Source organism: Lepidochelys kempii, chromosome 24 (genome assembly GCF_965140285.1).
Source record: "Lepidochelys kempii isolate rLepKem1 chromosome 24, rLepKem1.hap1, whole genome shotgun sequence".
Classification (NCBI taxonomy): domain Eukaryota; kingdom Metazoa; phylum Chordata; order Testudines; family Cheloniidae; genus Lepidochelys; species Lepidochelys kempii.
In genome coordinates, this window is record NC_136403.1 from 15,683,554 (window position 1) to 15,695,601 (window position 12,048).

The 12,048-nt window shown below is 61.0% G+C and overlaps 1 protein-coding gene across 1 annotated transcript; it reads left to right on the plus strand.

The window, feature by feature from the left end:
- The first annotated feature begins 727 nt into the window (after positions 1 to 727).
- LOC140902564 (free fatty acid receptor 3) lies at positions 728 to 11,127 on the plus strand. The gene is made up of 2 exons (XM_073322768.2): positions 728 to 799; positions 8,686 to 11,127. Exon 2 carries the CDS (start codon positions 8,702 to 8,704, stop codon positions 9,716 to 9,718), a length of 1,017 nt encoding a protein of 338 aa, XP_073178869.1. The 5' UTR covers positions 728 to 799; positions 8,686 to 8,701; the 3' UTR covers positions 9,719 to 11,127.
- The last annotated feature ends 921 nt before the right edge of the window (positions 11,128 to 12,048 follow it).

Genomic DNA, 12,048 nt, shown 5'->3' on the forward strand with positions numbered 1-12,048 from the left:
AGCCCTGGGGTCCCCCCCAGCCCGGCTCTGCTGGTGCCCCTCAATCCTGACCCACAGCCCCTGCTATCCGCCCCCCCGGGACTCCTCCCCCCATGCTAGTTCTGCCAGTGCCGACCCACAGACCCCCGCCATCCCAGCTCTGGAATACTGGGCGCTGTTTTGTGGCCCAAGAAGGGGATCCTGGAGCCAGGATTCCTGGGTTCTCTCCCCAGTTTTGGAAGGAGAGTGGGGTCTAGTGGTTGGGAGGGAAGAGCCAGGACTCCTGGGTTCTATCCCCAGCTCTGGGAGGGGGGGCTAGTGGTTAAAGCAGTGGGCTGGGAGCCAGGACTCCTGGGTTCTGCTCTCAGCGGCTCCCCACTGCCAGGTCTTTGTCCAATTTTAGCCTTCAGCAGCCTGAGCGCTGTGGCTCCTGCCCCCTCCCTGGGGGGAACGATCCCTCCTTTCCCAGCCCCCCGGGAGCTAGAGGGCGGCCGGGATCCAGCCACCTCTGTGTCCCCCAGCTGTACTGCAAGAGGGTTCAGCCCCCCAGGGCGAGCTCCCAATCCACCCCCCCCCCAAATCCCGGTGCATCTCCCCCGCCCCCGTCCAGTCCCCCCAGTTCGTGCCCACTTTAGCCCCGCCCCACCCCACCCCGCCCCGCCCCGCCCCGCCCCGCAGCTCCCGGCCCCGCCCTCGGGCGGTGCCAGCTGGTGCGGGAGGGGTGCGGGGGCTGCAGCCGCTGGAGCGGAGCAGACGGGACGGGATTCAGGAGGCAGCGATCCAGCCGAGGGACCCAGGAGTCCGGCCACCTTCCAGCGTGGTAGGTGCCTGGCTGGGGCTGGGGATTGGGAAGGGGGGGGCGTGTCCCCCTGGCCTTAAATCTCTGCGTGCCTCTGAGAGCCATTCCCCATGGCCCCCACCCCCTGCACCCGCATAGCCCCCCTGGCCTCCCATCCACTCCATATTCCCCACTCCCATGGCCCCAGCCCCCATATATCCCCTCCCCCTCCATCCCCATAGCCCCCATCCCCCCATACGCTCTTCCCTTCATCTGTCCCTCCCCCCATGCACCCCAGATCCATCCATCCCCCACGGATCCCCCATCCCACCGTCTCTCCATCCTTTTGTGCACCCCATCCATCGATCCCTCAAATCCTCCCCCACGTACCTCAACCCCTTCTCCCTTTATCCATCCTCCCATATGCCCCCCCAAGGCCCGCAATGCACCCCCATCCATCCAGCTCCCTGGCCCCACCCCCCAATTAATCTATCCTTTGTAGAATGTGTGTGTGTGTGAGATCCCCCCAATCCCCCTCCATCCCGCCTCCCATAGCCCCACAGTCCCCCAACCAGCCCCCATATACCCCCATAGCCCCAACCCTTCCTCTATCCATCCCACCCTCCCCCATTGTCCATAGCTCCCATCCCTCCCTTGGTCTATTCCCCTAGCCACTCCTCTGTCCATCCCCCCCATATCCATTCATCCCCTATAGTCCCCCTATCCCCCCCTAACCAACCGCTTCATCTATTCCCCCCTGGTACCCCCGTCTACCTCTCTGCTTCCTCTTACACCCTCCATCCTCCCCCCCCCCCCCCAAGCCCCATCCAGCCTTGCACTGCCCTCGGTCCCCATGCAACCCTCCACCTCCATCCCCCTCCCCTGCACTCGGCTAAGTCTCTATCCCCCATCCCACCGTCCCTCCACACCCCTCCATCTCTCCATCCCTTCATCCCCCCCACGCCTCCATCCCCCTCTGTCTCCCTATCCATCCAGCCCTCTACACCCCTCCATCTCCCCATCCCTTCATCCTCCCCACCTCTCTATCCCTCCCTCCCTATAATCTATCTGTCTATCCCCATCCACCCCCTCTATCTATCTATCCATCCCCATACACTGCATCTATCTCCATAGACCCTCTCTGTCTATCCATCCATCCCCGGACACCCCCTCTATCTACGCAACGGCTGAGATCTGACTTGACCCAGCACCCCGGTGAGTTCAGTTGGTATTCTGTCCCAGCCTGGGGCCTGGGGCCTGTGAGCAAACAGCACAGGGCAGAGAGAGGAAAGGCGGTGTATAGAAAAGGATAGAGGAACACAACGAAAGATGGACAGATAGGTGTCCATGGATGGATAGACAGGCAGATGTTCCAGTCTTATACCAGCTCCATGGTTCTCTGTGTAAAGCAACTCATTGTGCAGATGGCGGTTCCCAGAAAAGAACCCAGGAGTCCTGGCTCCCAGCCCCCCTCCGCTCCCCCCTGGCTCTAACCCACTAGACCCCACTCTCCTCCCAGAACTGGGGATCCAACCCAGGAAGGTGGATGTTTTGAATCAATCTTTCTTTAGGTCTCCTGGTTTCCATTCCCAGCTGTGTATTGGGAGTGTGGTCTCGAGGGGAAAGGCCCCATATCCCATGCCCTGTCCCCAGAGCCAGCCGGTGCCCCACTCTGGGGCCAGATGGGATCCGATGCCCCCTAGAGGTGGAAGGTGGCCTGTCCCCTGCCCCAGCTCGCCAGGGCTGGAACAGTCTCTGTTTACCTACCGCAGAAAACTTTCTGGCTTCCCAGCAACGCTGGGCTGCACCTGTTTGCTGCTGTCCATGCCAGCGACCCCGGGGCCCCGTGCTGAGGAACCGTTAATGGGATCGATTTTTTCCCTCTGTGTCACACAAACACCTCCCTGTAGGCAAGAGATGCATGTCAGTATGGCCCTGGACTGGGGAGTGCAGCGGGGTCCAATGGTTAGAGCAGGGGCCTGGGAGCCAGGACTCCTGGGTTCTAACCCTGGGTCTGGGAGGGGAGTGGGGTCTAGTGATTAGAGCAGGGGGTTTCAGGCAATCCTTATAGCTCTGGGGGATTTGAGATTCCCCCCCGCCCCCGTGAGCCGGGATGACAGAAGCCGGAAGCAAGAGTGGACGAAGTCACGAGTCCTGCTCCGGTGCGTGCCAATGAGCCTGCCTGCGACCCCATCTCCTGGCGTCCCATGGGGACCTGGCTCCACCGGGGAGACAGGTTTGCTCTAGTGATGAGCTGGCTGCGCTCCCGGCCCCGGGACAAGCATCCCTCATGGCCGAGGGCTCCAGATGCCAAAGGACCTGTCGGCCGCCCTCCTGGAGAACGACCCTGAAACAGATCAGGGCATGCTGTGCTCTCATGTTTGTGATCGTGGGACCCCTGAGATTGCTGCTGGGGGGGATCCCTGCTGCCCCCTGCTGGAGGAGTTGAGCCCCGCTCTGGGTCTTTGTGTGCATGCACCGATCCTTTGGTGTGACCATGATACGTGTGTCCATGCCTGCCTTTCAGAGAAGCCAACACACCCAACTTCACACCCCTGCCAGGAGTTTGCTTCACTAAGGACTGACTCTGGCTGCGTGTCTGGGCAGTGCCTGGCATAGCGGGGCCCTGATCTCCCCCCGGGGCCAGGGACTGTCTCTCATAGCAGGGCCTGGATCCTTAACCCTGCTAGCACCCAGTGGTGGGGAGTTCCATGGGTTAATGATGTGCTGTGTGGCAAATCTGTTTCTTTCATTCAGCCTTTAGCATGTTGTGTAAACACCGGCTGCTTTTCTGCTGCAGACTCCAGCTCTCCAAAGCTCTTCGGGAAGGATGTTTATTGTAATTTTCTTATTTTTCTGCACGTTGGCCCCTAGCAGCCTTCAGATCCATTCCTGGAAATTGGAAAGTGCTGTTTGGCTTTCGCGTCACACAACCAGCAGACTGGCTGCCCCTGCACCATTAGCCCTGACGCCGGGCAGAGTCACTGGGTGACTGGGGAGGGACAAAGGGCTGAGAGATCAAACACCCCTGGATGTTAGAGATGCCTGAATACAATGAAGATCCAGCACAAACCCACAGAGAGAAATGCGGAGCCAGGACACCAGGGTTCTGTCCCCAGCTCTGGGAGTGCAGGGGAGTCTAAAGGTTGGGACTGGCAGAGAGAACTCCGGCTCCCAGTTGTACTGGTGGCTTTATTTGAACATTGGGCAACTACTGCTGTGTCCAATACAACAAAAGAGCTGGGAATGGAACCCAGGAGTCCTGACTCCCAGTACCCCCTGTTCTAACCACTAGACCCCACACCTGGGGATAGAACCCAGGAGTCCTGGCTCCCAGTACCCCCTGTTCTAACCACTAGACCCCACACCTGGGGATAGAACCCAGGAGTCCTGGCTCCCAGTACCCCCTGTTCTAACCACTAGACCCCACACCTGGGGATAGAACCCAGGAGTCCTGACTCCCAGTACCCCCTGTTCTAACCACTAGACCCCACACCTGGGGATAGAACCCAGGAGTCCTGGCTCCCAGTACCCCCTGTTCTAACCACTAGACCCCACACCTGGGGATAGAACCCAGGAGTCCTGGCTCCCAGTACCCCCTGTTCTAACCACTAGACCCCACTCCCCTCCCAGAGCTGGGCACAGAACCTAGGTATCAATGTTGATCCAATTGAGCAGTACCCGTGTGGCGTTGCTGTGTGACTGTTCCCTGGCTGCAACACCCCAGAGGCGGGCGCATCTCAGTGCCTTGTCACCAAATCTGATCAGCTGCTGCCTCATTAGTACCCGAAAGCTTTCCCCCATCACCGCAGGGCAGGCTGGGGCAGAACAGATCTGGGCTTGGTGGTTTGTGGGGGGCTGTAACCCCCATTTTCCAGGGTCCCCTCAGCAGGTAGGGGGCATTGGACCAGGCCCGGATGTGGGGAGGAAAGGGCAGGGCGGGTACATTTAGGCTCTGAGGTACTGAGCTGAGCAGAGGGTCTGGCTGGTGTGACTGCAGCCCAGAGCCCAGGCACGAGCTGGCATTTCTTCCTGGTAGATTAGAGCCAGTGAGGCCTAGTGGTTAGAGCAGGGCTGGGGGCTGGGAGCCAGGACTCCTGGCTTCTCTCCCTGGCTCTGGGAGCGGAGTGGGGGGTCTAGGGGAGCTCTGCTTCAGGAAGGGGGGCTGGGAGCTCTGCTTCAGGAAGGTGGGGAGTGAAGTTACCCTGCATGGTGTATACCAGATGCCAGCGGCTGGGAAGCCCTGCCCCACTGACCAGCAGCTCCCCCAGGCTGTCAGAGCCCCTGGTGCTTCATCCCTCACCCACTCGAGGGAAGGGAAATTCGGTTTCCTACTTAGATTCCCCTGATCAGCATGATGAGAAAAGCCCTCCCACGCTGGCAGCTCATCTCCCTTCATTAGATCCAGCCAGCTCTGCATGCACCCCAGCTCTGCCGGTGTCCCTCAATCCCAACCCACAGCCCCCTGGCAACCCAGCCCTGGGCTCCCCACATACCCGTGGCCGTGCCCAGATCCCCTGGCACGCTGCCACTCACTGGCCTGCCGGGACTGGGCGTGTACCTCCCATCCTGAGCCGAGCATCTTGTCACCTTCCTAATGGCTAGACAAGGCCCTACGACTCAGAGATTGCACACTGGGTGTAGACATGCCCTAAGTCATCCTCTAAGCAGGCGCCAGCCATTAGCAGCTGGGCTGGGGCCGCCAGTTCCTGGATCTACAGTGCAACCTCCTCTAGGGCTGGAAGATGTAAGGGGATACTAGCCTACTATATCTGCCAGGTAACGGAGTGACTCTCTTAGCTCACATGGGCTGTGCTGTTGATCTAGAGGCCCAGTTGCTAAAACAGGAGCTTTGTTCAACCTTAATGGTGCAGTTACGAGCTGATCTTGGTACTTGGCCTGCCCCCCTTTTATAGACTGGGGGAAACTGAGGCACAAAGTGACTTGCTCAAGGTTACACAGGGCGTATAGGGCAGAGCTGGGAACAGAACCCAGGAGTCCTGAGTCCACCTGCCCACCCCCCAACACTTTAAGCAACCACTAGACCTTACTCCCCTTCCAGAACCGGGATAGAACCCAGGAGTCCTGGCTCCCAAGGGCCAGGTTAGCCTATTTATTCTCCTAGCTAGAGAGGTGCCTGCAGGGGCCCGTGTCCTCTCTCCCAGCCCTTCGGAAGGGAGTCGGGGGGCTTTCCATTGGGCAGCGCTCTGTTCAGCTGTCGCGTGGTCTCCTAGCGGAGGAAGGGCCGTGGGAAAGTGTGGGGTTGTCGGCCCACGGTTTGCAGGCAGGGTTGGGGGGGATCTTGCACTGCGGTGGTTCCCACGTTCTCACCCCGACTGTCTGACAGATAAGGGAGAGGAGAGATGGCCAAGGCGCTGGCTTCAGAGAACACAGATAAGCAATGTACACACATTACCTGGGCTGCCCTGCCTCACAGTGCCCCCTAGCACCACTCTGGGGGACCGGGGCCAGCCCGGACTGCCAGAGGAGAGTGCCTGGCCCTGCTCCCCAGGGAGCCCCCACCCCACCCTGCAGCATAGCGTCCCCTTGCCCCACGTTGGGGCCAGCCCTGACTGCGTGGGGAGAGCTAGTGTAGGTAATCTAGCGGGAGAGCGACCGTGGGATGGGAATTGAGCCTCCAGGCCAGCCACGGGAACTGCAGCTGTGGGAGAGACTCAGGCCCTCTCCCAGGAAGATGTGCCAAGCCCCTGAATTGAGTTAGGCCGTGACTATGCGGGGGAAGAGACACCTTGTAACTGGCCCACTGTCCGTCTCTTGGGAGATAATTTGTTCCCTTAACCTGCAATGAGACACTCAAGAGCTCATGATGTATCAATGCAGGCAGCAGCCTGCAGGGGCTGTCCCCAACTCTAATCTGTATTCTCTCACCATGAGGGACAGAACCCAGGAGTCCTGGCTCCCAGCCCCTTCCCTGCTCTTACCTACTTGACGCCACTCCCCTTCCAGAGCTGGGAATAGAACCCAGGAGTCCTGGCTTCCAGCCTCCCCTGCTCTAACCACTAGACCCCCCTCCCCTCCCAGAGCTGGGAATAGAACCCAGGAGTCCTGGCTCCCAGCCCCCTCCCCCTGCTCTAACGTACCAGACCCTGCTCCCGGAGACAGAACCCAGGAATTAGCGCTGATCCAGTTCCCCAGCACCAGGCGAGCCGTCCCTGTGCGGCGTTGCCAGGTGGCTGTTCCCCAGCTTGCCCCCCGCACCACATGTGGCCGTGTCTCAGGGCCGGGTGAGACGTGCCCTGGTCCGGTTGTTGTCCTAAGTCTGGGTGTTGCTTAGACAGTGACGGAGGATTCGCTCAGCGGCTGTGGACACTAAACAGTATCTAGGGCAGCGTGGGGCGGATGTGTGCGGTTGAACGGCAGAGCCATGTCATCATCGAGATCTGGGGTGCTGATAAACGCCGGGCTCCTTGCAGCTGACCTAGTGACGCTTCACATCCTGGGGCACTGGGTACAGTCTCCGCCCCCCCACTCCCTCCTTGGGGCTACATTGGCAGGGGGTCAGGGGAGCTACTTGGGGTGTCCTGGTTGTGTGTGTCTACCGGTCCCTGCTCTCTGCGGGGGTGTGTGTTGTGTGCTGCCCCCTGCTGGAGGGGCTGGGCCCTGCTCTGTGTGTGTGTGTGTCCGTCCCCCTGCTGCCCCCTGCTGGAGGGGCTGGGCCCTGCTCTGTGTGTGTGTGTGTGTCCCCCTGCTGCCCCCTGCTGGAGGGGCTGGGCCCTGCTCTGTGTGTGTGTGTGTGTGTGTGTGTCCCCCTGCTGCCCCCTGCTGGAGGGGCTGGGCCCTGCTCTGTGTGTGTGTGTGTCCGTCCCCCTGCTGGAGGGGCTGGGCCCTGCTCTGTGTGTGTGTGTGTGTCCGTCCCCCTGCTGCCCCCTGCTGGAGGGGCTGGGCCCTGCTCTGTGTGTGTGTGTGTGTGTGTGTCCGTCCCCCTGCTGCCCCCTGCTGGAGGGGCTGGGCCCTGCTCTGTGTCTGTGTGTGTGTGTGTCCCCCTGCTGCCCCCTGCTGGAGGGGCTGGGCCCTGCTCTGTGTGTGTGTGTGTCCGTCCCCCTGCTGCCCCCTGCTGGAGGGGCTGGGCCCTGCTCTGTGTCTGTGTGTGTGTGTGTCCGTCCCCCTGCTGCCCCCTGCTGGAGGGGCTGGGCCCTGCTCTGTGTCTGTGTGTGTCCGTCCCCCTGCTGCCCCCTGCTGGAGGGGATGAGTCCTGCTCTGTGTATTAGCCCTGCCACCTGCTGGATACGCTGCTTGTGTGTCCACACACATATGCATCCCTGGCAATGCACGGCCCTTTCTGTGCGTTCCCGGTGAGGAGGGGCTGCCTGGGTGACGCCGCCTGTCTGGAGCAGAGGCCATGGAAGTGCGTGGGGGGGTGCATGCCGACGGGGGGGGAGGGGGAATGAGCTCCCCCCCATGGCCAAGAGAGAGCGATGGGGCTGGGCAGAGCAGGGGTAGACACATCTTGGCTAGGGTGGTTGGGGTCCCCCAGGGTGTTCGGGATCTTGGCGTGGCCCCCGCTCCTGCAGGTTGTCATGCCCCAGCTGTGCTCCGGTGGGGTGGGGAGGGAAGGAGCGAGGGGTGCGAGTGACTACCAAGCCTGGGCCACTAAGGCCTGAATTAAAGCAGGTTTGGTAGCCAAGCAAAATACTCCGCTGGCTACTCAGATCTCAGCCCCTGAGCCAGCCAGTCCCCGTCCTGGGGCTGGATAGGAGCCAGTGCCTCCTGGAGGGGATAGGCCCCATGTCCCATTCCCTGCCTCTCCTGCCCCCGAGCCAGCCCGTCTCCCACAGGCTAGATGGGAGCCGGCGCCCCCTAGTTGGAAAAGGCCCCATGTCCCGTTCCCTGCCCCCACTGAGCCGGCGCCCCCGAGAGGGGAAAGGCCCCACGTCCCACGCTGACCCTGCCCCTCCGTCTCTCCCCAGGTGCGATGCCCCCAGCATGGCCCCGCAGCCCGAGGAGCGCGCCCTGTACCTCTCCATCTACCTGCTGACCATCCTGACCGGCTTCCCCACCAACCTGCTGGCCCTGCACGCCCTCATCCGCAAGCTGCGGCGCAAGGCCACCCCCAACTGCATCCTCCTGCTCAACCTCACCCTCTCCGACCTCTGCTTCCTGGCCTTCCTGCCCTTCAAGGTGGCCGAGGCCGGGGCCGGGCGCTGGCCGCTGCCCGCCTTCCTCTGCCCCCTCAGCGGCCTCTTCTACTTCAGCACCATCTACTCCAGCACCCTCTTCCTGACGGCCGTCAGCGTGGAGCGCTACCTGGCCGCGGCCTACCCCATCTGCTACAAGCTGCGGCGCCGACCCGCCTATGCCATCCTGGCCAGCCTGGGCCTGTGGATGTGTTCCTTGGCCCACTGCAGCATCGTCTACGTGACCGAGCTGCAGCCAGGCAGCGGGCCGGCCAACGGCACCAGCGCCTTCGCCTCCTCCAGGGACCTCTGCTACGATGACTTCACCCCCAGCCAGCTGCGGGTGCTGCTCCCCATGCGCCTGGAGCTGGGCATCGTCCTCTTCCTGGTGCCCTCCTTGCTCACCTCCTTCTGCTACTGCGGCTTCATGTGGGTGGTGGTCTCCTCGCCCCACATCCGCCGGGGGAAGAAGCAGCGGGCCGTGGGCTTGGTGGCCGCCACCCTCGCTGTCTTCATCGTCTGCTTCACACCCTACAACGTCTCCCACGTGGTGGGCTTCGTCCAGCGGGCCAGCCCGGCCTGGAGGGACAAGGCCCTGCTCCTGAGCACCTTCAACGCCAGCCTGGATCCCGTCATCTTCTACTTCTCCTCCTCCGCTGTCCAGCACTCCTGCCGCAGGTTCCTGGCCCGGCTCTGGGGCGTCTGCTCCCTGCCCCCCTTGGCCAGGAAGGTCTTCTACCGACGAACGGAGAAGCTGACGCCGGGGCAGCCCCAGGAGCAATGCAGAGGCCTTGGGCGCAGCCAGATTTGCTGCTCCAAGCTGTGATCCCAGCAGTCACCCACCCCCAGCACGCACAGACTGACTTGACTGTGGGGCAGTCCAGTGGGTTAGGAAGGCAGGACTCCTGGGTTCTATCCCTGGTGCTGGGGTCCAGTGGGTTGGAGCATGGGGCTGGGAGTCAGGACTCCTGGGTCCTCTTCCCAGATCCACATCTTCCCAGAGCCGCCCTCCCCACCCCCCGCTGCCCGGGATCCTCTCTCTGGGGCCAGGACCAAGCTGGAAAGCACCAACCTCATGACATGATCAGGTCAGGACTGGAACCCACCGCTGAGCATGTCTAGGCCCCATACCCCCTTCCCTTCTGCATCAAAGGCCTCTGCCGTTCACTGTGTAGAAGGAATCCCTGCCCTGCGAGGCCGAGCAGACAGAGCCCTGGTCTGTTGGCCTGCTGCGTGACTTCCCCACTCCGTGCCTCAGTTTCCCTCGCTGTACAGTGGGGATAATGACGCTGACCTGTAAAGCGCTGTGGGATTTAGGGACGAAGAGCCGGCTACTGGGACATCATCATCCTGGGACAAACCAGGTGCCTTCCTGTTGCAATTATTAGCAACACGGCCCTGCTCTCACAGATCCTCGGCTGGGACTCAAACCCTCCACCTTGGTACCAAAACACACACCTTTGCCTCCTGCCACAAAGCAGCGCTGCGGTGGGCGGGCGGCAGTTGTAGGCTGTTTTCTGGGCCGGCGAGATGGGGCCCACTCGCAGTGCACCTCCACAGCAAGAGGGGGCGACAGAGAGCACTAGCTCTCACGGATCGCAATGGTGGGAGGCATCCTGCTGGCAGTGCGTGGCATGGGTTTGTGCAGCGTGAGACTGCAACACCTCCCTCTGGTGGAGTCGCTGGGTACTGCAACACCTCAGGCACCTCGACCCCCCCCCCCCGCCCCCCGGTGGACTCTCATGGAAATGCATCCCGCTGGTGGCCTCATCTCAAACTTTGATCATCCATTCTGCTGCTACCCCCCGGATTTGTCCCCATCTGTGCCTGTAGGTGGTTGTTCAGCCAAAGCCACCTCATTAGGCTCTGTAATCATGGCAAGGAGAAGCTAATTAAAGCAGCCGACGCAGGGCATTGAAGCAAGAGGCTTGGAATCAATCGGGCCACTGGTTTCTATCCCGGAGAATGTGACATGGTCTGGTTATCAAGGAGATAATGGAGTGTGTGAATGTAACCTACAAATGGGACTGGTTAGCATGAGGAGGGCCTGGGAATCAGGACTCCTGGGTTCTATCCCAGCTCTGGGACGGGTGCAGAGTCTAGTGGTTAGAAGGGGGGCTGGAAGTCTCTTCCTAGCCCTCCCTCAGGTCGCCTGTATCTTAGCCCGTATCTATGCCTCATTTGTCTGCCGCTTGTACAACGTATAGAATTATATTTATCCAGCCCCTGAACAATAACAACATTTAATTAGCTAATGTTTGCAAAGCACTCTATGTACCTGGCTGGGAGAGGGGAATAAACCCTCCACCCTGAGTGCGAAAGGGCTTTGAAACAAGCGCCGATTGGCAGCTCTGCAATATATGGGAAGTCTTGTTAGTATACAGAGGGGAAACTGAGGCACAGAGCATGAACAGGACTTGCCCACATTGACACAGGAATAGAACCCAGGAGTCCTGGCTCCCATTCCCCTCTCCACTAATCACTAGAACACACCATTTCCATGCACTACAATCTGTAAAATGGACTCGACTCCTTGAGGCAGAAAGATGCTATAGCTTGAGGGCCAGACCCCCAGCAGGGGTCAATGGGCCTGTTACGAACTCACAGGTCATGCCCACTCTTGGCCCCGTACAGTCCCTGGGGGGAACCCCCTTCAGTGCAACAGCCCTTCTTGGGTCTTTGCTCTCTCTCGGGGTTAAGCCCCTCCGTCTCCTGGAACTGCACCTCTCTGAGCCTTCAGCACGCCTGTCCCTCGCCGTGGGCCCACTCAGGGAGTCCACTTGCTCTGAACCCCTGGGGCCTCCACTCCCAGAGGGAATAATGTCGCCCTGTTCTCTAGACGGGAGCGACTCTCAGCCAGCGTAACACAGGAGGGTTTATTGAGCCTCTGAACCCAGCACAGGAAACTCAGGGCCTCAGGCCTGGCCTCCCCCAGCACAGCAGGAGCGCTCTGCCTGCTCTCTCCCTCCAGTCCCAAGACCCTGCACTTTATCTTCTGTCCAGGTAAACAGGTCGCTGGGGCCCTCTCTCTTCCGTCCTTTGTTCCCCTCTGGCTGGAACCAGCTGGTCAGGTCACTGGGGTCCTCTCTCCTCAGCCCTTTGTCCTCCCACTGGCCAGAACCGGCTGATGGCCAAGCTAGGGTTGGCCTCTTAGTC